The 24,533-nt window shown below is 41.4% G+C and overlaps 1 protein-coding gene across 1 annotated transcript in view; it reads right to left on the bottom strand.

Moving 5' to 3' along the window:
- The window catches only part of Adgrv1 (adhesion G protein-coupled receptor V1), a 518,174-nt gene that overhangs the window by 439,642 nt on the left and 53,999 nt on the right, over nt 1–24,533 (bottom strand). Inside the window, exons 24-32 of the mRNA XM_040729011.1 lie at nt 21,643–21,772; nt 18,775–18,855; nt 17,281–17,420; nt 14,757–15,366; nt 10,999–11,214; nt 8,441–8,656; nt 7,369–7,613; nt 5,902–6,083; nt 4,371–5,182 (exon numbers count right to left, since the gene is read on the bottom strand). Coding sequence (XP_040584945.1) covers nt 4,371–5,182; nt 5,902–6,083; nt 7,369–7,613; nt 8,441–8,656; nt 10,999–11,214; nt 14,757–15,366; nt 17,281–17,420; nt 18,775–18,855; nt 21,643–21,772 — 2,632 coding nt within the window. The remainder of the gene's footprint in view (nt 1–4,370; nt 5,183–5,901; nt 6,084–7,368; nt 7,614–8,440; nt 8,657–10,998; nt 11,215–14,756; nt 15,367–17,280; nt 17,421–18,774; nt 18,856–21,642; nt 21,773–24,533) is intronic.

The following is a 24,533-nucleotide window of genomic DNA, read 5'->3' as shown; positions in this document are numbered from 1 at the left end:
TTCTCAAAAATCGACCACATACTTGGCAACATATCAAACCTGAGCAGCTACAAAAAAATTGGAATAACTCCATGCATCTTATCAGACCACCATGCTTTAAAATTAGAATTCAACAACAACACAAATTGCAGAAAACCTACAAACTCATGGAAATTGAATAATGCTCAACTGCACCATCCCTGGGTCAAAGAGGAAATAAAAAAAGAAATTAAAGACTTCCTCGAATTCAATGAGAATGAAGACACAACATACCCAAACCTATGGGACACTTTGAAAGCAGTGCTATGGGGGAAGTTCATAGCGCTAAATGCTCACATGAAGAAACAGGAGAACAGTTATACCAGAGAATTAACATCACAGCTGAAAGTTCTAGAACACAAAGAAGCACACTCCCCCAGGAGGAGTAGATGCCAGGAAATAATCAAATTGAGGGCTGAAATCAATAAAGTAGAAACCAGGAAAACAATACAAAGAATCAACGCAACGAAGAGTTGGTTCTTTGAGAAAATCAACAAGATAGACAAACCTTTGTCCAAACTTACCAAACAGCAGAGAGTGAACACGCAAATTAACAAAATTAGAAATGAAAAGGGGGACATAACAACAGACTCTGAGGAAATCCAGAGAATCATTAGGTCATACTTTGAAAACCTGTACTCCACAAAATTCGAAAATTTAAAGGAAATGGATGACTTCCTGGACAACTATCAATTGCCAAAACTAAATCAAGAACAGATAAGCAATTTAAATAGACCTATAACCCCTATGGAAATAGAAGCTGTCATCAAAAGTCTCCCAACCAAAAAAAGCCCAGGTCCAGATGGCCTCAGTGCAGAATTCTACCAGAAATTCAAAGAACAGCTTATACCAATTCTTCTCAAAGTGTTCCACACAATAGAAGCAGAAGGGTCTTTGCCAAACTCTTTCTATGAGGCTTCAATAACCTTGATCCCCAAGCCACACAAAGATACAACTAAGAAAGAGAACTTCAGACCAATATCCCTCATGAACATTGATGCAAAAATACTCAATAAAATACTGGCAAATCGGATCCAAGAACACATCAAAACAATCATTCACCACGATCAAGTAGGTTTCATCCCAGGAATGCAGGGATGGTTCAACATACGAAAATCCATCAACGTAATCCACCATATAAACAAGCTGAAAAACAAAAATCACATGATCATCTCACTAGATGCTGAAAAAGCCTTTGACAAAATCCAACACCCCTTCATGATAAAGGTCTTGGAGAGATCTGGGATAACAGGGACATACTTAAACATAATAAAAGCTATATACAGTAAACCAACAGCCAACATCAAACTAAATGGACAGAAACTCAATGCAATTCCTCTAAAATCAGGAACAAAACAAGGCTGTCCACTCTCTCCATACCTTTTCAACATGGTACTTGAAGTTCTAGCTATTGCCATACGACAACAAAGGGGGATCAAGGGGATACAAATTGGGAAGGAAGAGGTCAAACTTTCACTGTTTGCAGACGATATGATAGTTTACATCAATGACCCAAAGAACTCTACCAGGGAACTCTTACAGCTGATTAACACCTTCAGCAAAGTGGCAGGCTACAAGATCAACTCAAGAAAATCAGTAGCCCTACTATATACAGATGATAAAAGGGCTGAGAGAGAAATCAGAGAAACATCACCCTTTACAATTGCCACAAACAACATAAAATACCTTGGGGTAACGCTAACCAAACAAGTGAAAGACCTGTATCGTAAGAACTTTGAATCTTTAAAGAAAGAAATTAAAGAAGCCCTCAGAAAACGGAAAGATCTCCCATGCTCTTGGATAGGTAGGATCAATGTAGTAAAAATGGCAATCCTGCCAAAAGCAATCTACAGATTCAATGCAATCCCCATTAAAATCCCAGCACAGTTCTTCACAGACCTTGAAAGAACAATAATCAATTTTGTATGGAAAAACAAAAGACCCAGGATAGCCAAAACAACCCTGTTCAACAAGGCAACGTCCGGAGGCATCACCATCCCTGACCTCAAGCTCTATTATAGAGCTATAGTCCTGAAAACAGCTTGGTATTGGCACAAAAATAGACAGGTAGACCAATGGAATCGAATTGAAAACCCGGGTATTAACCCACACACGTACGAACATCTGATCTTTGACAAAGAAGCTAAAAATATACAATGGAATAAAGAAAGCATCTTCAACAAATGGTGCTGGCATAATTGGAGACTGGCATGTAGAAGAATGCAGATCGATCCATGTCTATCGCCATGCACAAAACTTAAGTCCAAATGGATCAAAGACCTCAACATAAATCCAGCCACACTGAACCTCTTAGAAGAGAAAGTGGGTGGTACCCTTGAACGAATTGGTACAGGAGACAGCTTCCCGAACATAACACCAGTAGCACAGGCAGTAAGATCAACAATTAATAAATGGGACCTACTGAAACTGAGAAGCTTCTGTAAGGCAAAGGACACAGTCAGCAAGACAAAAAGGCAGCCCACAGAATGGGAAAAAATATTCACTAATCCCACATCTGACAGAGGGTTGATCTCCAAAATTTACAAAGAACTCAAGAAGCAAGTCTCCAAAACACCAAAGGACCCTATTAAAAAGTGGGCTGCAGAACTAAATAGAGAGTTTTCAATAGAGGAGTCTAAAATGGCTGAGAGGCACTTGAGAAAGTGCTCAACATCCTTAGCCATCCGGGAAATGCAAATCAAAACAACTCTCAGATACCATCTCACCCCTGTCAGAATGGCTAAAATCAAAAACACCAATGACAATTTATGCTGGAGAGGATGTGGTGAAAGGGGGACACTCCTCCATTGCTGGTGGGAGTGCCAACTGGTTCAGCCACTTTGGAAATCAGTGTGGAGATTCCTCAGAAAAATGGGAATAAACCTACCACAAGACCCAGCAACTCCACTCTTAGGCATATATCCAAAAGATGCCCATTCATACAACAAAGATGTCTGTTCCACTATGTTCATAGCAGCTTTATTTGTAATTGCCAGAACGTGGAAGCAACCTAGATGTCCCTCACCTGAAGAGTGGATAGAGAAAATGTGGTACATCTACACAATGGAGTACTATTCAGCAGAAAAAAATAATGGAATCATGAGATTCGCAGGCAAATGGATGACACTAGAAGAAACCATCCTGAGTGAGGTAACCCAGTCACAAAAAGAGAAACACGGCATGTACTCTCTCATATATGGATTTTAGACATAGATCTGGGGAGTGCCAGCCTACAATCCTATGGCCAGAGAGTCTGGGAAACAGAAACTTTATTTAGTGGCTGATCGAAGAAGAGGCAGACTCCCTTGGTTAAGTACTGAGCTGAACTCAAGAAAGCCAGTAACAGAGAGGGAGGACTGATGATCAAAGGGATTAAGACTGGGCTGGTTTAACCCCCAGAAACAGCTAACCAGACAAAGGTTAACTCTTGAATCCCAGGCATTAGCCTGGGAAGCCAGCATGGGACTGATCAAGACCCCCTGAATCTGGGTGTCAGTGAAGAGGCCTAGGGAATCTATTGAGCCTTGGGCAGCAGATCAGTACCCATCCCAAGTATACACACGGACTTTGGACTCCAATAGAACAATGTGAGGTGCACTCTCACCCTGAACTCTTGGGAAAGGGTCTAGGCCCTGCCCTATATGAAATGACACACTATGGACACCCCCATGGAGGGCCTCACCCTCCCTGGAGAAATGAGGGGATAACGGGGGGCCGGGGGGAGGGCACGGGAGGAAGGGAGGGAATGGGAGAGGGACCTGGAACTGACTTGTGAAGCAACCTTGATTCTTATCTAAATTTAAACTGGAAAATAAAATTAAAAAAAAAAAGAAAAATTCCACAGCACTCTTATACAAATTTAAGAATACTGTAGCGAATAAATCTATGACAAGGTCTACTTTGAAATAAGTACACCTGTCATACTTCAGACTATTTTTACTTAAAACTTTTCACTGGAGTTCTATCGTGCTTTATCTAGTACATTTGAAAGTTATATTCTCAGGTAGGATTGCTTCTTAAAAACACTTGGTTGTAGGTACACAGCTCATTCCTGTAACTTTCCTTATAAAATTAGAGCCTGCCTCTGACATATGAAAGCCAAGGTCAACAGGCACAAAGTGATAATATTTACATATTTCCTAAACATTTCCTTTAAAAAATTAAAAGCATACACATATAGAACGTGTTAGTCTGTGTCTGCCGGGATGATCATTTGTAAACTGAATCACTATTGTTTCCACATTGTATCTCTACATGAATAATATTCATGAAAATATTTATGAACATAAGCATAATGTTGACTCGGATGACTTTACCAAGAAACACTGAAATCCATTTATATCACGACTCACCTTCCGCAAAAGTAAGAATGTCTCCAGCACCTATAAAATCTGCGCCTTCGGTAGCTGTGCCGCCGACAACACGCCACTCCACTATCACCTGCCCCAAGCTGCCTCCTGTCCTGTGGATCACCAGCTCCACAGAGCTGTGCGGCTGCTCCTGGACTTCCACACATAAGCCGTCTTCAGAGGCATTGGGACTAACGCTGTACATAATGAACACTCCAAAGGCATCGCCATTCAGAGCTATGACCACCGCAGAAGTGTTTGGCTGCCCAATGGTTGGCTGGTTTTTAAAACTGTCTGTGATGTTCACGAGGTGCACTTCAAGGAGAGAAATTAGGAAACTTTCGTCCATCTCTGGAATATCATCAGGAAGTATAGAAACAGTGAGATTTGCAAACTCATCACCTTCGAGCATCAGGGCCCACTGCCTTGTCACAGGCTCATAGTCACTACCAGCAACTGCCTGGTCACTAAGAAGAGAGGCCACCCTAGACATGTTCTTTCTGTATGTCCAGAAGTCTGAGCTGTTCGCAGTGAGGCTGACCAATGATGTCATCCAAAAGCACTGAGGGCCGTCCGTAGCGCTGACAACCGAAAACCCTGAACAAGCGTGTTCTTTGAGACACAGAGTGGCACAGGCGTCCTGGGCCTCCTCCACTGAAGAGGCATTCACCCACGCTCTCCAGAGTGGGTCAGGCACCTCTTGAGTTGGGGATTCATAGTAGGACAACACATCTTCACCTTCCTCAACTGCAAGAGCCACCGCATCAACATCAGCAGTACCGTACAACAACAGCAGGTGTCCAAAGCGTCCTCCGCTGACACGTGGGGGACAAGAGGAAAGCACATTAAGCACGCACTAGTCTGTGAACTACCCACAGAGAACAGCGTGCAGAAGCTTTTTTGGTGAGATTTTAAATACAAGTATTAACACAATCATAAACTATTTGTCTTTCAACATTTTATTTTCTAGTGTCAGCTATGCGGACCAGTTTTCAATCAAATAATGCTTACTTTTAATCACCCAATGAATATATTTTTTTCAAGGTGGGCAAGTTGTAGCCATTTCAGAATTTTCAGACATAATTACAAAACTTTAACTATTAGACTCCACTGGAAAAAAATAACAATGACAGCAAAATGAAACTGTTTAGAGAAGTGTAACCATTTTGCTACAGGTCCACCAACCCTCCATGTTCTATTTCTGAAGGAGCAAGAAAAACAGGACCTAAAAGTCCACCCTTCCTGCAATATAGGAGTTTAAAAACAAGCTGTCTTCAGATTCTAATTTGAACATACTACATAGTAAAGCAATAGATTTTAGTAGCTAAAAAGCACAATGGCACAAAATCCATCTTTATTTCATTAACTACTAGTACTTCTAATAAATATGATTAAGTCTATCAGTACACACAGTCCAACTGACATAATAACCTGTGGAATGTTACAATGGAAAAGTATGAATCTAAATCCTTCCGTTACCGCGGGCTCCTTCCCCCACCCACACTCCCACAGAAGCAGAAGGCCCAATGTGTACCTTCTCCTCACGGTTATGTTAGCACGGGAACTTCTTTGCAGAGGCTCTTGCACACGATAAACAGACCGGACAAAGGCTACTGAACCGTAAGGATTATCGTTGGCAGGAATAACAATATTTGTCACTCGGTCTAACCCAACTGTACCTTCACCAGAGGCACCAGTTAGTTGCACTTGGATAACCTAAAAACAGAGTGAAAACTTCCTCAACAGCGTCCCAGGTATGAAATCAAACTGTGAATAATACAGGAAAACATCAAATACATCCATATCAGAACAAAATACAGTGAGTTATAAATGACCCCAAAGAGGGCTGGAGAGATGACTCAAAGGTTAAGAGCACTAACTGCTCTTCCAGAGGACTGACTTCAATTCTCAGCACCCACATAGTGGCTCACAACCATCTGTAATGAGATCTGGTGTCCTCTTCTGGACTGCAAGCATACATTCAGGTAGAATACTGTATACATAATAAGTAAATAAATAAATAAAACCATTTTAAAAATGACCCCAAAGAAACTGCTCCAATTACACTCAAAAGACCACATATAACAAAATAATACAGATCAGCATCTAATAAGAGTGCAATAATACAGAAGAAATACAAGCTGTTCAAATCACCTAGTATTTACAAAGATAGTCATGGAAATCAGTTTTTAAATCCTGCTTATCATTGTAATAACATGATTTTCATAACCTATGACTTTCTTATTTAGAAAATATTGCATATCCTTTTAGGTGGTAAGTAAATCCGTTCTGGGTTTTCCCAACCATATCTTAAATGGTAATTATCAACAAAACTTTATAGAATCATGATGCCATCTAAGTTTTAAAAGAATGAAAGAAAATATATTACATGTATCAATGCATGGCTAATACTTTTAAAGTGAATAATGGCACAATTAGCCAATAAAATAAATGTTATATGCTTCATATGCTATTAAATGGAGCTGTCCTTAAAAGGATTATGAGGTCTAGATTTTAGTAATATTTGAATTTCATGAAATTATAATATGTTAATGATCAATAATTATTCTCATTTCTCATATTGCATATTCATCGTGACAAACACCAGGAAAATGGACCCAGCAAACTCATTATAATAGTAGAAGAATGGGAGGAGCGATTGTGTGGAAAATCAAAAAGCTGCAACTGGCTCACACTCAGATATGAAGCAAACATCGCATAATTATGATACACATATCCACATAATCACGTAGCAAAGGTTGTCTAAAATACACAAGGCACACACAAAAACAATCTTAAGCTGAAAGCTGGCCTGTGCACCATGCATTCGTATACTGTTCCTGCTTCTGGGTTTTGTAAGAAACGCCCTTAGACTAGCGTTCTGTGAAATCCCTACAGAGACCACACACTTGTCTTTCTCACAGCATCAATTATCTGTCTAGCCACTACATAAGACAAGGCACAATTTACAGTGTTATTCTATACTAGTTAGTCCTCTCACCTCTTCAGTCTCCGGAACGTCGTCAGCCAGGACCTCTAACAACAAGGTTTGAATGGTTTCCCCAGGGGCAAAGGTCACATTACCTGAGACAACTCGCAGGTCACCAGTAGCAAGTTGTCCATTAATGGTGGCAACCCATTGGACAGTAACATTGCCGAGTGTCCCAGAATTTCGAATTATTGGCAGGCTTACCCTCACTGAGTTAAACTCAGGTTCCTCTACAATAAGTTTAGTATTCTGAAAACCTGAAGGGCAGACAGAACAGTTGCTTTTAGATACAAAGTGAACTGTGACAAACTAAGACCAAGCCGTGACCCCTGAGAATGGGAATTCTCACATTAAGCACCCTAAGCAGTTAAGGTAGCGTTCTGTGATGCCAGGTAGGCAGGACTGTCAGTGTTTCCTAGTCACCTCTCGTTGTGAGAAAAGCAGGTCAGAGGTGTCTACAGCCAACATGAGTAGAATAAACCCAGTGAGTGCTGCAGCTATGGCAGGGCCAGCCTGGGCTACAAAGGGGGTTGCTATTTTGCTTCCTGCCTGGCGATACACAGGAGAAGGGGCTCAATTTTACCATTTTTCCTACATATACAGAAAGCTAAGGATCCCAAATACGGTGTAAATTTTGTTAATTGATTATTTGAAAGCATTATATAAAAGTAAAAGCCTGGCATGGCCCATGCTTATCATCCCAGCACTAAGGAAGCTGAGAAGGACAGTCTCAAGTTCCAGGAAGGCCGATCATCACAGGTAGAAAGACATTGTCTTCAAAAGCTCAGGAAAAGAATTTACAGAACACATCTAGGAGCCAGATATGGCACAAAATCAATCAAACATATCATGACTGTCTCTATGCTAAAAGGTGATTGACTTCTTTTCACTTTCAAGTAACCACTAACCTATGCTAGGAATCTTATGTATAAAAAGTAATAGTACCACATACACATACACACACACACACACACACACACACACACACACCCCTCGCTCAAATCAATCTTAAATTTAAAAAGAATAAGAAGGTGATTATCAGTGACTTACAGAGTAAGAGACATAAACAAATTAGTCTGGTTACCAAACAGTCCGTAAGGGTCATCAGAAGCCTCTATCACAATGGCTGCCTCTGTTAGCATCCCCAGTCTGGCTCCTCCCGTTGTCTCATTCAGCAGCTGCACAAGAAACGATTCCTCCAGCTCAGGGTAAATGTCATTAATGATATATATTGGCACGGCTTTGCTGATCTCCCCTTCCAACAAGACCACATCTGATGAAGCTATACTATAATCTTCACCTGCAAAGTCAGAAAGGTCCATGTGAAAGCTGACTTCAGAACAAGCATTCTACATACCTTCACCTGTGAAGATAAATGCCAACGCTTACTTCATAATAAGCATTCCACATACTGCGTCAAACTCCAAGGGCACACTTGCAGAGAGATTTTTGGAGGATGTTAACTACATTCACTTGAAAAAGGAAAGTTCCACTTTCCAAACTAAAAGCATGAGTTTGATCATAGACATCTACCCGTGTTTTCATGTTCATTCCTTCACTTTCATGAAGACGCGTATCTACACACACCTCAGTATAACATTTTTCTGAGAAATTCATAATGTCATGGGGGAGTCCTTCTGTGTATATGTTTGTATGATTGGTTGATTAAATAAAGCACAGTTGGCCAATAGGGAGGCAAGATAGGTGGGACTAGGAGTCAATGAGGATTCTGGGAAATGTAGTCAAAAGTAGGAGTCACCATGTGATCCCGGAAAGAGAGGACGTATGAGGCTGCGTCCTCAGTAAGGTAAGGCCTTATAAAAATATATTATTGGTAATTATGGGCTAATAATTAAGTCAGAGCTGGCCATTAAGAAACCATAGCAAACGGCCAACAGCTTCATAATTAATATAGCATCCTGTGTGTTCATTTGGGACTCACACAGCTCAGGGACCAAAGTGGCGGAAAGAATGCTCGTTACAGTAATGCATGTATAAAACATATAAAAAAGCAAGACAAAAAGAAAGCGACGACTATTTCAATCTTTTTAAAAGATGTGCACGCCAGGCGGTGGTGGCGCACGCCTTTAATCCCAGCACTCGGGAGGCAGAGGCAGGCGGATCTCTGTGAGTTCGAGGCCAGGCTGGACCGACAGCCTCCAAAACAATACAGAGAAACCCTGTCTCGAAAAATCAAAAAAAAAAATGTGCACACTGGTGTCAGAACAAAACAGAACTAGAACCATAATCTCAGTGGGAGGACAAGCGGCAGTTGTCTAGATGCTACAGGCAAGCAGCCTCACCAACACAGCTGCAGAGACCTCCCCACAGAGCAGCCTCACTGACACAGCTGGAGAGACTTCCCCACAGAGCAGCCTCACTGACACAGCTGCAGAGACCTCCCCACAGAGCAGCCTCACTGACACAGCTGCAGAGACCTCCCCACAGAGCAGGCTCCTTGACACAGCTGGAGGGCGAGACTTCCCCACAGAGCAGGTAAGTCAGCAGGGAAAGGAGTGGCGCTCCTATAGCACCTGCAGGCTAATTTCTTCCAGCACTCATCCTGTCACAAAGGAGTCTGCCTAAAGGCAGCCACACATTCCAAAGGGACACTCACCACAACAAGTGCGCGCACACACACACACACACACACACACACACCCTTGGGAACTAGATGAAGCTGGTGTGCTCTTTTTCACACAATAATCATGTCCAGATGATTTATTTCTTAGAATTAGGCATGCAATCTCACTCATTTGCATGCCTGCTAAAGTGAGTGAGCACAAGAAAAGGCTCTAGCGGTCACTCTCAGACAAATCGCCTTCTGTAAGCTGGGACGCCATTATAAAAGGCAGTGGCCTGACTTTTCCCATTCAGCAAAGAAATCACTTTCCTTATGCACAAAATCATTAATTCTAAACACTGCCTTGTCCATGGTCCTCATAAATAAATAAACGAGTATGGCGATGGGCTCCAGAGACAAGTCAACTGAAGAGCCGGCAAAGCTATTTCCCCTTCTTCCTGTCTGTCTCCGCAGTCATCTGCGCATGACTGAGAAACAGTGAGTCATGGGGTCTCAGTTTGTTCTTCCTTAGTTTACGGGCCTCTTGCTCATCAGAGCCTTTCAGTGTATATATACTTTTACAATCAATTTTCACAAACTCAGAAATGTCACGGATATATAAATGATGAATGGCTGTGGTCAGAAAAGCGTAAGTATTGGAAGCTGCGGGTGTTGCTCACTTGGTAGAGGGCTTGCCTAACACGCACAAGCCCAGGGATTTGATTTCCAGAAGTGCATAAGCCCAGCTTGGCAGCATTTGCCTATTACGCAAACACTGTAGATGAGGAACCGAAGTTCAAAGCCATGTTCAGCAACATCATGAGTTTGGAGGTGGCTTTGGCTACATGAAACTCAATCCAAAGGAAAGGAAAAGTGTGTGCGTGCGTGTGTGCGTGTGTGCGTGCGTGTGTGTGCATGTGTGCGCGTGCGTGTGTGCGTGCGTGTGCGTGTGTGCGTGCGTGTGCATGTGTGCGTGCGTGTGTGCGCGTGCGTGTGTTCTCTTCTTCTAACCACATCTTTGAGGCACACAGACCCCTGCTGCTCTGAAACACACCAGTCCCTTCCATGCCGTTTCTCACCAGCTGCCGCAGTTATTGGCACAGCTTTAAACTTGACAGAGACATCTGCAAACGCTCCTCCCGTCCGAGTCACGTTGATAATGGGTCCAACGTGGTTTTCGGCCACACGAACTATCGGTGCTGACAGCTGCACCCTTCCAAACGCATCGTCGTTGGCAACAATGATGACATGGGCCACGGTTTCTGCCTTAGGCCCAAGGCGGGGGGAATGCGGGACTGGAAGACATAACAGGCAATGCAGTAAATCTCCAAGACCTAACAGTCACCAAGGATTCTACAGAATTCGCATTCCCTCCCGTTTATGTTTTTAAAAGTTTAAATAAGAATACCTGTCAGCCTTAACCTAGGCACTAGAAATACAAAAATAAGGTTAATGGGAAATCTCTGCTGTCTTTTAACATATATTCTAGGAATAAACATCAAAAGAGCAGTTAGACTATAAGAATATTTTAATAAGTAGTTGGCATTGATGATCCAAGTGTAACTAGTCATCATCTTATGACAGTAATCAGATTCTAAACCCTACAGGACTATACTATCACACTTAGGCCTCTGCTGTGCATTGCTGAAACAGAATTCCAACACAAAATTGAGCAGGAAAATACTAGATCCCAGAGCCTTAACCCAGCTACAGACAGCCTTCACCTGTCTGGTTGACGGACACTGGGACTTCTCGCCATCATGCCGCACGCATTTGGGTACCTGCTTTCCAACTTTCTTCTCTCCCTTCTCTTGCTTTTCATAGCACTTAGTAATCACTGTGCTGATCTCTTCTTTGAAATAAACTTTCGAAGCTTCCACATAAGAATTGCAGTATTCATCTTTCTGTGCATGCCTTAGTCTGCTTATAATAGCATCCTTCAGTTCTATTTTGTCACAAACATTAATTTCATTCTTCACGCAATTAATAATCTTTATTCAAATAATAATGCGTGCATGCGTGCATCCTTTTTTTCTATCCATTGGCTGACATATTTGAATTGTATATATGCCTCAGGTAGGATTACTATTGTTAAGATGAAATGCCATGACCAAAAACAACCCGGGGAGGGTTGTTTGCTTTACACATCCTGAGTGACAGTCCCTTGAGGGAAGCTACAGCAGGAACTGAAACCGGGCAGGAACTGGAAGTGGGAGCCGATGCAGAGGCCATGGAGGATGTTGCATACATGCTTGTTCCTCGTGGCTGGCTCAGTCTGCTTTCCTATAGAACCCAGGACCACCAGCCAGGGATGGCACCAGCCACAATGGGCTGCACTCTCCCACATCAATTACTAATTGTGGGTGGGAGGAGGCTAGAGGGGGCAGGAGGAGGTGTGGGAGAAAGAACTGTGGTTGAAGTGTAAAATGAAATTTAAAAGTAAACAGATGGCAAAAAAGATAAAAAAAATTAGACAGACAGAGAGAGAGAGAGAGAGAGAGAGAGAGAGAGAGAGAGAGAGACTTACAGCTGGATCTTCTGGAGGCATTGTCTCAGTTGAGGTTCCCTCCTCGCAGTTGACTACGGCTTGTGTCAAACTGACAGAAAACTAGCCAGCACAATCTATTTGATACATTTGTATATGTAATCGGTATATTTGGATTGCATATATGCATGCATATACACAGACACATACACACATTTCTACAGATAAGGACTGAGAGCCACACAGGAGTTAATGAAATTACCTAAGATCGTATATTAGTGCCTGTGAGACACAACCCATAGCCAAGAAACATACTATACAGGTTCACTTTCTCCTCCAAACGCTCAGCAAGCTGTGTGCAATGCCTGCAGTTATCCACAAGTGGGCACCCTGCTCTGAGTCGTCCCGTTCTCAGAATGTGATGACTACATTCAATGAAAACTTGCCGGACTTTACGCTGGCTTTTGTCGTGAAAATCTGAGTCAGCATCTCCCCATTCCTCTCAGCTTTGAACTCTTTGGCCTTTATTGACAGCTGTTCTGTATCATTCCATAAAGCATGTGCTGACTACTTCTCCCCTGCCCACAGTTCTCCGCATACGCCATTCTAATAGTGGCCTCCGATACTGAATGCTGACAATGCAGCAGACACAGGGTTACTCTTTACATGTATTACCACACAGAGTCCCCTCATATAGATAAGACTGTGAATAAAGAAAAACTGACTTTTCTATTCTTTCCTAGTTATATAAGGAAAATGGAGTTTTCAGAGATTATGTCCAACAGCTCATCAATATACAATGGAACAAAGTTATCCAACTTCAACCAACTCCATGCCACTGTTAGATGTAATCATCCCCTTTGGATTTTATTTCAATTTCAATAAACTATAAACTACTTGAAAAACAATATGTGCTTTATAATTCTTATTTAATAAGACTATTTACTTCTATTTCAACTTCTTTGCTGTTATAACTGATCCTAAATCTATCTTAACAGAACAGCAGAGATGGCTGAGAGGTCAGCATAGGACTGATCAAGACCCCCTGAACGTGGGTGTCAGTGAGAAGACCTAGGCAATCTATGGGGCTGTGGACAGTAGATCAGTATTTATCCCTGGCATACAAATGGACTTTGGGTGCCCCTCCCACAATGAGGGATGCTCTCTCAGCCTGGACACTTGGGGGAGGGCCTGGACCCTCCCCAGAACGAAATGGCAGACTCTAGAGAACCCCCATGGAGGGCCTTACCCTCCCTGGGGAATGGAGTGGGGATTGGGTGGTGGACTGGGGGAGCCTGGAGGGACTGGTTGGGGGGAGCAGGCGTGGAGGGAGGGAGAGGGAGCTGGGCCTGACATGGGAAGCAAGCTTGTTTCTAATTTAAATATATAATTTAAAAAGTGTTTCAAAAAAACAGCAGAGATGTTTTGTGAAAAAGTTTTAACCTGAAGATCTAATGTTAGCATCTGTAAATTTCCTCCTGTAGCCCTCACCTATAATGAGTAAGACTGTTGTTGCCATCGTACGATATTAACCCAGGGAAGGTGAGCACACTTACTGGTGAGAATTCTTAATTCATATGGAGGTATATTAAAACAATCAGGTCTTGAAACCTTACATCCTATCCCTTGTAATTCCACAAATTCTCAGTTCTTAAAGTTGAAAAGCCCTTTCTCCTCACCTTACACACATTTGCTGATTAGGAAATCTGTCAGAAGTGTACTCACGTGAAAGAAGCCCACAGCATTGCCTCAAGAACTACACGTGGGCTCTTCTGTCTGATTGCAGAATAGTACGAAGCAACAGAACAACACTAGGGTCAGTTACACAATCATCACTCAGAAGCTCTTAAAATGTACTTTGGGCACATGACTACATTTTTACAGTATGATTTCTAAGGAGAAAGTGTATGCCCCATTTCCAGTTGTCTTAAAGTAAACCTTTAACAAGGGATATCTTCAAAGACAGCACTTGGAGTTAAAGAGACAGCTCAATGGTTAAGAGCACTTGGGTTGCTCTTGCTGAAGACTTGAATTCAGTTTCAAGCACTTCCACTGAACAGCTCACAACCACCTATAACTCAAGTTCCAGGGGATGTACTGCCCTAGTCTGGCCTCCTTGGGTATCTAAACGCGTGTGGTATACATGCACACAGTCAGGAGCACACGCGTGCGCGCACACACACACACACACACACACACACACACGTAACATAAATAAGAAAACTGTTTAAAGGTAGTTTTACTTATCTTTGACCTTGCCTTTCTTGTAGAATTTTCTGTTATATAAAACTTTAAGCTTTTCATTACCATAGTCTTATCTCTAGTAATAACACCACGCTCACAGATACTTACTTGGGCGATCCTGTACTCGCTCTACTAAAGTAGAATTGACTAGTTCAATGAACACAGATTCTGACCGTTCTGGTTCATCATCGTCCAGGATTGAAATAGTTATTGTTGCCTCAGTCTGATTAGCTCTGAAAAGAGCCAATCCAGATGCTGATATGTAGTCTCCTCCTTGACTTGCTCTAGCTAAATTAGGTGGGAAATAAGGCGGTTTTTCTCTATCATCTATTGTTGCATACGAGATTACAACTTCTCCCATGAGGCCTTTCAACCTTATTATGGATAATGTGACGTTGTGGGTTGCTTCTTCAACACTAATAGGTCTAGTTTGGTTAGAGAAAACGAACACCCCATGAGGATCATCACTAGCCAAAATTGTCAATGTGGCGTCAGTAAGGACTCCCAAAGAGCCGCGGGAGACACTGAGGATGGACACGGTGAGTGCCTTGTCTAGCTCCGGCTCTTCATCTGGTAATATCTCCAAAGTGATGCAGGCAGTCCTCTGCCCAATCTCAAACGTGATGTTGCCAGAGGTGACGGCGAGATCCCCATCCAGGTCAGAGTCTACGCCCCAATGCAGCGTCACATGAGACAGAGCTCCCTGAGTCCTCGTAACCTGGGAAATATTTAAGAACAAGAATGACTTAAGAATTTTGTTTAAGTGCATGATAATGTCAGAGTGAATTTTAAGTTTTCATTAACTTGTTTTTTTAACTTTTTTAATTTTCTAAGTTCTCAAGACTATAAGATCATTGAAGGTAAGAACTGTCTACCACCTAACCCTGAACTCCTCAGGCACCTTACATATGGGGGGGTGTACAAAAAGTGATTGTGACAGAAAAGCACAAACTAGATGTAAAAATTTCAGCTTCCAGGTTGAACACAGCTGTTATCTTTTGCCAACCTATAATACATATCAACAATAAGTCAAATGTGGCTGACAATAGGTTATACTTATACAGACACAAGATAATTCTTTACACTTACTGAAAATGATGGAGCAGCCTCTACTGTAAAGAATAAATCAGTGATATTTTTCAGAAAAGTTATTTTCAATATATTTGACCCAAAGCACAACAAAGTGCATTTAGAAGAAATGCTTCACTATATTAAAAATGAAAAGCTTAAAAATTGTTCCAAAGAAATCCCAACTTGGTAGTCTTCATAATTTTATTTGTATTTAAAATATTTTAACTCAAATGAGGCAATAATTCAATTAAAGTATGATACTTTTTCATATTTTCATTATTCTTTCTGAAGTTATTCAAATAATTTCATAGCAGATTTATTCAATTATTTCACACAAACAAACAAATCCATCATTAAAGGTATACAAGGATGGATTGCACATCTTTCTTCATCGTTACATGAATGGTGAGGAAGCTGAATGAGTTGTGACCTCTGTTGAGTCAGTTAGCAATACAATTGTGATCTGCTATAAGACAGATACAGCCTAGGTATTATTAGTGCTAACTTCACTACTCACAAATCCTGGGAATTTCCTTTTCTTTCATATGAGGTGGCATAGAACCGCATGGTGGTGAAATTCTCTTACAGATATAAATCGCTGCCACTCAACACTCACAACCCCTGACCATGGTTTTTATGGAGATAAGTAATCCTTGGCTCCTACGGCAATAGTGAATCAGAGCCTTTTTGCCAACTTGGGTTGGATGTACACAATGAAAGAGCACAAATTCTTTTAAAAATAACTTCCCCGTCTGTTTGTCTGTCCGTCTGCTTGTGTTTTGGGCAGATGCCACAGTGACAGTGTAGAGGACAGAGGATGTGTTTCAGGAGCCATTTCTTTCCACCCCCATGGAGGTTCACAGTTTGAACGTGGGTTGTCAGACTTGGTAGTAAGTGTATTTACTAAATCAGCTGTCTCCCTAGGCCCCACAGACAATATTTTTTCTTGTACTAAGCCACTGAGATTTTGAAGCATTGGTTTCTATGGTCTATCTGAACTAGCACACAAATCTGTGAGACAGAATTACATATAGCAAAGGTCCATCATGAAAGGCAGGGACACAAAAGCCTAAAGTGGACTGAGAAGCTCGGGGCACACCAAACCCACCAGTATCTACCACTCTAGACTCTGGGGGACAGGCCTGAGGGTGGACTCTTCCATCCCCAAGATCCCTTTACCATCCGTGAAAACCCCAAGACCCCCATGCCACATCTCCGAGCACCCCTTCTGTAGTTCTGACTAAAGAATAATTCTGTGTCCTAAGACGCCTGTCTACTTTCTTGTTTCCAAGTTGCCTCCATCAATCCAAGTGTAATACATCATAGTCTCTGAAAGGTAAGAAATCCTCAGAATCACAAAACGAATTTACATGTAAATGCAACCACACACTAGCACTAAAATCACTGATTAGCAACCTGTACTCCTGGTACATATTTGCTCACTCTTAGCCACCTATGCAGGAAAAAGAAAGAAAGAAAAAGAAAAGAAAGGAAGGAAAAGCACACCTTGCCAGTATACTACATCATTTTAAGATTTGGGGGCGTCTCAGAAAGCACTCACATTTAATACTACAGTACTGTCCCCGTCCTCTGGTTCCGTTCCGCTGACAAAGAGTGACTCAGGGCTAAATTCGAACACCCCGTGAGCATAGTCAGAGGCAGCGATTGTCACCAGAACCTGGGAAGCCACTCCTAGACTGGCTGCAAGAACAAATTCCCACAAATAGAAAAAAAATGTTAATCGGTATTTTACAAACCACCGTAAAAGCCAATGAACAACTATTTGGGAAAAAAATGAAAAGGCTTTCCACTCATAGAGTACATTCTAATTTGTTTCAGAAAGAAAGGTGGACATGAATGGTTGCCACACACCCTTGAGATTTTATGACCCTGCTCTGCTTTGGCAACAAGTGCTGCCTAAGCACTTGGAGATGAATAGGGAAAATCTGTTTTTCTTTTTCTCTGGGAAAGGACATTCTCCCACACAAAGCATACGAGGAAGGTCTCCCACGACTCAGCAGACCTCTAAAGAACACGAGTCAAAGCAACTCTTACCTCCCTGACAGCCACTTCCCTAGGATTTTAATGCATCAAACACAGTCATGGTTTTCCAGTGGGCATCAACTCTAAGCCTGCTTTTCAGTCTTACTATTATAGATCAGCTTCCCTAGATCCCAAATAATCTATGCCTATAGTGGAAAAATCCTAAAGCCTAAAGGCTCACTCAATGTGCTCCTAATTAGTATGTTGCTTTTATGATTATCAATGCCTGCAGACAGCCGACAAGAAAATGTACGTTCCTAAAAGCAACAGTCACTGACATGCCATGGTATATTGATGGGTGCTGGAACCGGACAGGGCAACGTGAGTAGCATGCAGTCTGAGGCCGACATGCAAAACCTGACACTAGCAAAGGGAGCATTCGAGGGCTCGAGGTGTGATCCGTGACAAGGCAGCTATTCCAAATATTCTCTGCACATACGAGAAAACAACGGGGGTAGAAAGCTGAAGCACGCTGGCATATGAATTGTACATGAACTCAAAACGTTGGCATACGGATGGTACATGAACTCAAAACAAATCTCTGTTTAATGGCAATCATCTAGGAACTTGCTTTCCCTTGATTTTTCTCATTCGTTTTGATCAGGTGATACATATAAAGACCCATGTTTCCTATTGTACAGAAAATAAGTGAGATGGATTCAACATGGAAAAAACAAATGTTCCACTGTTCAGTTTACAGGCCTTCAAAGCTATGTGAAGTGTTTTCAATAATAATTTGTTTTTAACGGCACTCAAGCATAGTTTCTCTCTACTTGGAATCAGCAAACCCTGATGGGTCCATGTGGTGAGGAATGCCTGGTCATCAGAAACAGACCAAACATATTTCTGTCTCTGTCACCAAGAGAAAATACTTCATAAAGCTGCCGCGGTGGTGAATGCCACAAAAGATCATCTAGTTGCCGAAGATGACAGTAAGTCATTAGTGTTGTTGTCTCTGAAATGAGAGGCTAAAATAAAAATGCTAGTCAGGAACCTTGGGACCGCTGCTTACCATGTGTGTGAACGGGCGAGAAGAAGAAATCCGTGTCACCTTCTCCACTACCACTGCCATCAACCCTAAAGAGTTCAGACACTTCACAAGAGACACACAGAGACAGTCCACACAACATACAGCAACACAAGGAAAAAATTAAGAGTACTTATAATGTATCAAGTAAAGAAGAAAATGCAGTAATAGTCACTCAGGGATATACATTCTTCCAAAGACCATAGGTCATTTTGAATGATGAGATGTAACTTCATGTATAAAATGACTAAATCTTTCTGGTTTGGGGAAACACTCCAAATAAATAGTAGTAGTTTTCATGTCCAATAAATTAAATAATTTTATTTGGAAATTTTCACCCTTTACAGTAATTCTAAACCATAGCATTTTAAAATTGTTGATATTATTTGTATATATAGTCATATATTTAGACTTACAAGCCGGTGAAGGTCACCTTGTCAATCAAATCTATCTAAACATTTCCCCACCCACACATTCAAACCCCACCACATTAACCATTCTCAAACTTTGCCACCCATTTAACACTGACATTGTGGGAAGAGTCTTAGACCATCAGTCAAAAACTTCTATTTTAGCCCTGTCTATAAGGGATACAGTTGTAAACGGTCAACGAAACACTTCACTTCCTTGGTATTTCAGCTTTCTCACTTACTAAAGGTGCTGGCTTTTATGTAAATCTTGCAAAGCTTAAAAAACATAGTGAAGATAATACCATAAAATAGATAATGCCTGGGGAATATAGGAGAACTATAACAAGTATAAAGTAGTTACACTTTCATATCTAATACATCTTATTCCAACCATGATTCTTCAAAATATTAACAAATAACGGTAGGGAAATAAAGCCACATTTACCAATATCCTTGATTGACAGGCCAAGGTTAAGGTCTGTCTTGGTTTTTGTCCTTCCCTCAACAGAGACTGGAATATGCCAGGCATGAGAATTTATAGCACACCCATGGCCTAAAATCGTCTCAGAGACAGAATGGATTGCCAGCAACTACACAGTTCATAACTGCTCCCACACTGTCTAGAAGTCATAAGAAAGAAATGTAAAGTTCAATGCCACATATACCTTGATTAGTATCAAAAATCTATTAAGGTCATGGTTAGCATTCCCAATCAACTTTAGTGACCAAGCAGGAGGGCACAAGGTGTGCTCTCTTGACCCACAAAGAATGTAACTCTGCAAACTGCTCCATTTATTACACAGTCCATAACAATGACTACAGAAGAAAGTCAATGTCTAGACTACCTTTCTTCTTACCCTCAACTGCCTACTGAAAATTTAGTTTATCTCCTTTTACTATCTATCACTACTTCTTACTAGGAAACTACAAAAGTATACTACTACTGGAGAAGATTACCATACACGGGATACGGATGTCGTAGGTTATTTCTATTGGGGAGAAACCACTTACATGAGAAACTGATAACCCGAGGTCAGCGCTCTCTGAGACCCGACTGGAACCCGATAGAGACCGCGCCTGCCTCTCCTCCGGCGTTTAACCCACATATCCTGGGCTTATGCACCTATGGCCACGCCCAAATGGGAGGGGTCAGTGCCACAGGTACCTAGTAAGATCTCTCCCTACATACTACAGTTAATATGCAATTGAATATTCTAAATATCTGAGGAATGTTTCTACACGAACTCACAAGTATCACTGTGGTGATAAATATGTTACAATTGACCATTAAGGAATGGAATGCAGTCCAATGGGCAGTCACTGCTCTGATATGCATAGGAGCCTTGGGATTGAACCCAGAACTGCAAAATTTTGATGACTTTTTTGAGACAGAGGCTCTCTATGTCCTGGCTGGTCTGGAACTCAGACTCACAGAGATCCATCTGTCTGTGCCTCCAAAGTGCTGGGATTAAAGGTGTTCGACATCATACCTGGCCCTGATGATTCATTCTTGACCAAACTAGTAACAGTCACTAACATTTCTCCTTCTATTGCCTAAGTACCCTTTGGGCTAGGTGATGCACACAGTGAAGTCACACAGTGCACGCTGATCTTTTCATTGGTGAAACTGCTGGCATGAGAAGCTGGCGTGGCTGCAGTGTGAAGCTGTCTCTAGAAGCAAAGGCAGTGGTTTTACACGAAACTTTCCACCGTACTTGTTCCTGTTTTATTCCTCCACCAATATGAGGCCCTGTTTATTGAGTACTGCCTCTGCTCTCAAGCACTGGTTTGGTCCCCTTTGTCTTCATCTAGGTTAAGGAGCACAGGCAGGGGGAAATTTGCTTACTTACCCCCAAATCTTACACATACAAAAGGACTATTCTAATGCATTTGTCCTACCTAGACATTCAGCTTGAAGGCTTCTTACACTGCTGTTTGCTTCATTAAATGATGGAGATGTTGACAATAATGAGATAAAGCCAGGCTTTGTAGTGGAAGGAAATGTCCACAAAAACACTACCTTCCCTACATGTATGTATACATGCACTGCATGTATTGCATCACAGCCAAACCAAACCTGATAAAAACATTAGTACTTCTGCAAAGAAGCATAAAAATAACTTATCTAAGTGGTTTTCTGATCTCTAGAAGTAAGAATAGGATATTACAGGACTGTCTTCCCTATAATTATCTCTCTGTGCTTCTCTGATAGACACCTGCATTACATCTGGAGATGGATCTAGCGGACCCATTAAGAAAGTTCAAAAACAAGGTCAACAGCCTGGTGGTTTGGGCATTAGTCAATGTGAACAGCAGCAGTAATCTTGGCACTGAGTGAAGTTGTATCATGAGTGATGAAAAGGAACCCTTGAGTTGGTCCTGTTTAGTGGCATCACATTAGAAGACAAGCAAATATTTGATATTTATGCATAACCAGCCTTACCTCCTCCGTCCAAGTTTAACAACTCAACTTTAAAAGATTTTTCCAGTTCAGGTATGGAATTATCAGTGATGTTGACAGAAATATATTTATATCTTTCTCCTGATTGAAATTCTACTGTGCCAGCAATACTCTGAAACACAAATGGAATTTATCCAACATATTACAATTATTCTTTGTGCAAAATTGCAAAATAAAAACGTTTACTGTATACCAAATTGTCATAAATTCTGAAATGGAAAAAAAATGAAACACACATAAGTGACATGAAAAAGTATAATGCAAACTCTAAACATGTGTGGTTTTTATTATTTGTGATGCTGAGACTGAATCCAAGAGTGTGCACACAATAATCAAATTCTTCACCAAGGAGATACTTCCTGGGCCCTAACTAATACTTATTTTCCAACTAAATAGGTAGACCAGTTTCTGGTTTTCCTCACATCTTATTCATAAGACAAATAGTGTTAGAAAATGAGAAATCTCCAGCTGACATGTACAAAGTCTTTAAAAAATTGCCAGTTTGACACAAGGAACACCCTTCCACCTTCCATTATCTGACAAAAATCACTTTCTTCTTGAGTTTATGGCCACAAATTCTGAAGTTGTTTATTACTTTTGGTGTTAGCTGGTGTGAGCACTCGCATTTTACCTTCTACACCTCTAATAATCTTAGCTCCCAATGAGACTCACTGACTCACTCGTTTACTCATAATAGAGAACATGAAAGGCACCAATTTCCCATGCTTGAGACTCGAAAATAGCCAAGACCAATAAGACTCTATAGAAAATGCTCCACAAGGAGTGAAAAGCACTAGTTGCTCTTCCAAATGACTCTGATTCAATTCCCAGCACACACACAGCAGCTCACAACCACCCATAATTCAGTTCAGGGTACCCAATGCCTTCTTCTGACCTCTGTGGGAATGCACATGGTGAACAGACATTCATGCTGGCAAAACACCAATACACACCAAAATTTTCATTAAATATTTACAAGGATGAAATGGTGCTACATGCCATTAAAATCATCCAAATAGAGAAAGGGAAATAAGAGTGCATTAGTAGCGAGTGAGGCCAGACCCTCACGCTGGGTAGAGTAATTGCACAGTTGTAATGACAGACAGATAGCTGACTGTCTTAGGAAACCGCCCGGAACCCAGCAGTATCTGGCACCTCAGACACTTCTGATCCTGCTCTTTAATGGCGCTGCACGACTCACACTCTCCTTTTCTTTCTACTTTCCAGATCCCTCCCTGCCGGTGTTCACTGCCAGTTTCAGCATTTTGCAGGCAGACTGTAACAGTCGTTGTTCATCAAATTCTCCAGACGGTCCATCTAGCTAAATCACAGCCCCAGCTTTTAACACTATGTGGATGAGCACAACTCTAATGTCTGAAACCCAGACAACTGAACCTCTCGTATAATTTCAGTCAGAGGCTCACAGTTATTGTCTCTGTTCTAAAACTATGCTTCTCTAGCCCTCTACGCATCCTGGAACCGTCAGTCACTCTTGTCAAGAAAGTTCTCGGCACCCTTCTTTGCCCTGTCAGACACACCGGCCCTCAAACCCTGCCGCTTGATCTCTGAAGCACTGCTTGAACACGTCTACTTTTTTCCAAGGACAGTGGCACTACCATAGTTCAAAACAAGCTTGTCATGGCTCCACAAAACAGGCCTCTTGCCTTTCTATGCAATATCTACATCACTTAATCCATTCTCCACTAATCAGCCCGGTGTTTGCAAGTGCATGACACCTTTGTGATTCTTCTCTTTTTAAAAAATTCATAAAAAGATGAAAGTGTTGTAGGTCCTCACAGGGCTTGAGTAAGCTTGTCTGTGCAGACTCTGTCTTCTTGACCACACCTAGCCCCCACATCACAGAGAAGAGACCTTCCTGAAGCCCCTTTGACAGCTTGGGCCTTTCCCAACAGTGATGGCTACACACTTATCTCATTACCAGTGTCCTCGAGCTTCATCTACATTGATCTTCCTAAATGTTAGGATTCAGCATGAAGCTCTGCTTACAAGCTCACAGATCACAAGCACTGACATTCTCTAAACATATATAATTCAACAGGTGACTAGTCGTGTAACTCATTTTTGTTGAGAACTGATAGCTGCCAGGAAAGGGAGAGTCAGTTTACTTCGGACGTGACCCCTAATAAGCTGTCTGTGTTTCAGAGGATGTCCCTATACCTATGAATATACTTGCAGCACTAAATGAATATATATATACATATATGTATGCATGTATGTATGTATGTATGTATGTATGTATGAAGTTGCAACAGACAACTGTACCCCCACCAGGAGGGAGCAAGGGTATATTTGACCAAACACATTACACGCATGTTTGAAATTCTCAAACAAATGGGCAAACAATGAAAACATAGAACTCCAAACAGCTGGATAAAGAGACTTAGAAAGGGGGCATCACTTGTTACTTAAATGTTAGAATAAAGTTAAGAACAATGATATTTAAAATTCAGTTGTTTCTTCTTCCACGCATGATCCCTCCTGGCACCTTTCCTCACATAGGATTTTAAATTTATTTTTTCATATTAAAGAACAGAGATAGATGAAGTATTGTAAGAATTAATGAAAGAAAACGTCACGTAACAGAGCTAAGTAAATAATAAGTGATTAAAGGTGGTGTTGTCACAACCAGGACTTCAATGACTTCAGAAAATACTCAGAAATGTCTCCAAGGACACACACTTCCCATCTGTCATAAAAGACTGCATTTTTTTCTGTTTTGTTTCATTTATTATGGAACATGATAATGGAACTGGAAATTGTAGTTATTTCAGCTATTCAGAAATTAAAGATTGCCGCTGGATGGTGGTAGCATGTGCCTTTAATCCCAGCACTCAGTGAGTTCGAGGACAACC

The sequence above is a fragment of the Mesocricetus auratus genome, unplaced genomic scaffold, assembly GCF_017639785.1.
Source record: "Mesocricetus auratus isolate SY011 unplaced genomic scaffold, BCM_Maur_2.0 Super-Scaffold_100020, whole genome shotgun sequence".
In the NCBI taxonomy this organism is placed as follows: Eukaryota; Metazoa; Chordata; class Mammalia; order Rodentia; family Cricetidae; genus Mesocricetus; species Mesocricetus auratus.
The sequence above is the reverse complement of the archived record's forward strand: the minus strand, read 5'-3'. Positions and strand labels throughout refer to the sequence as shown.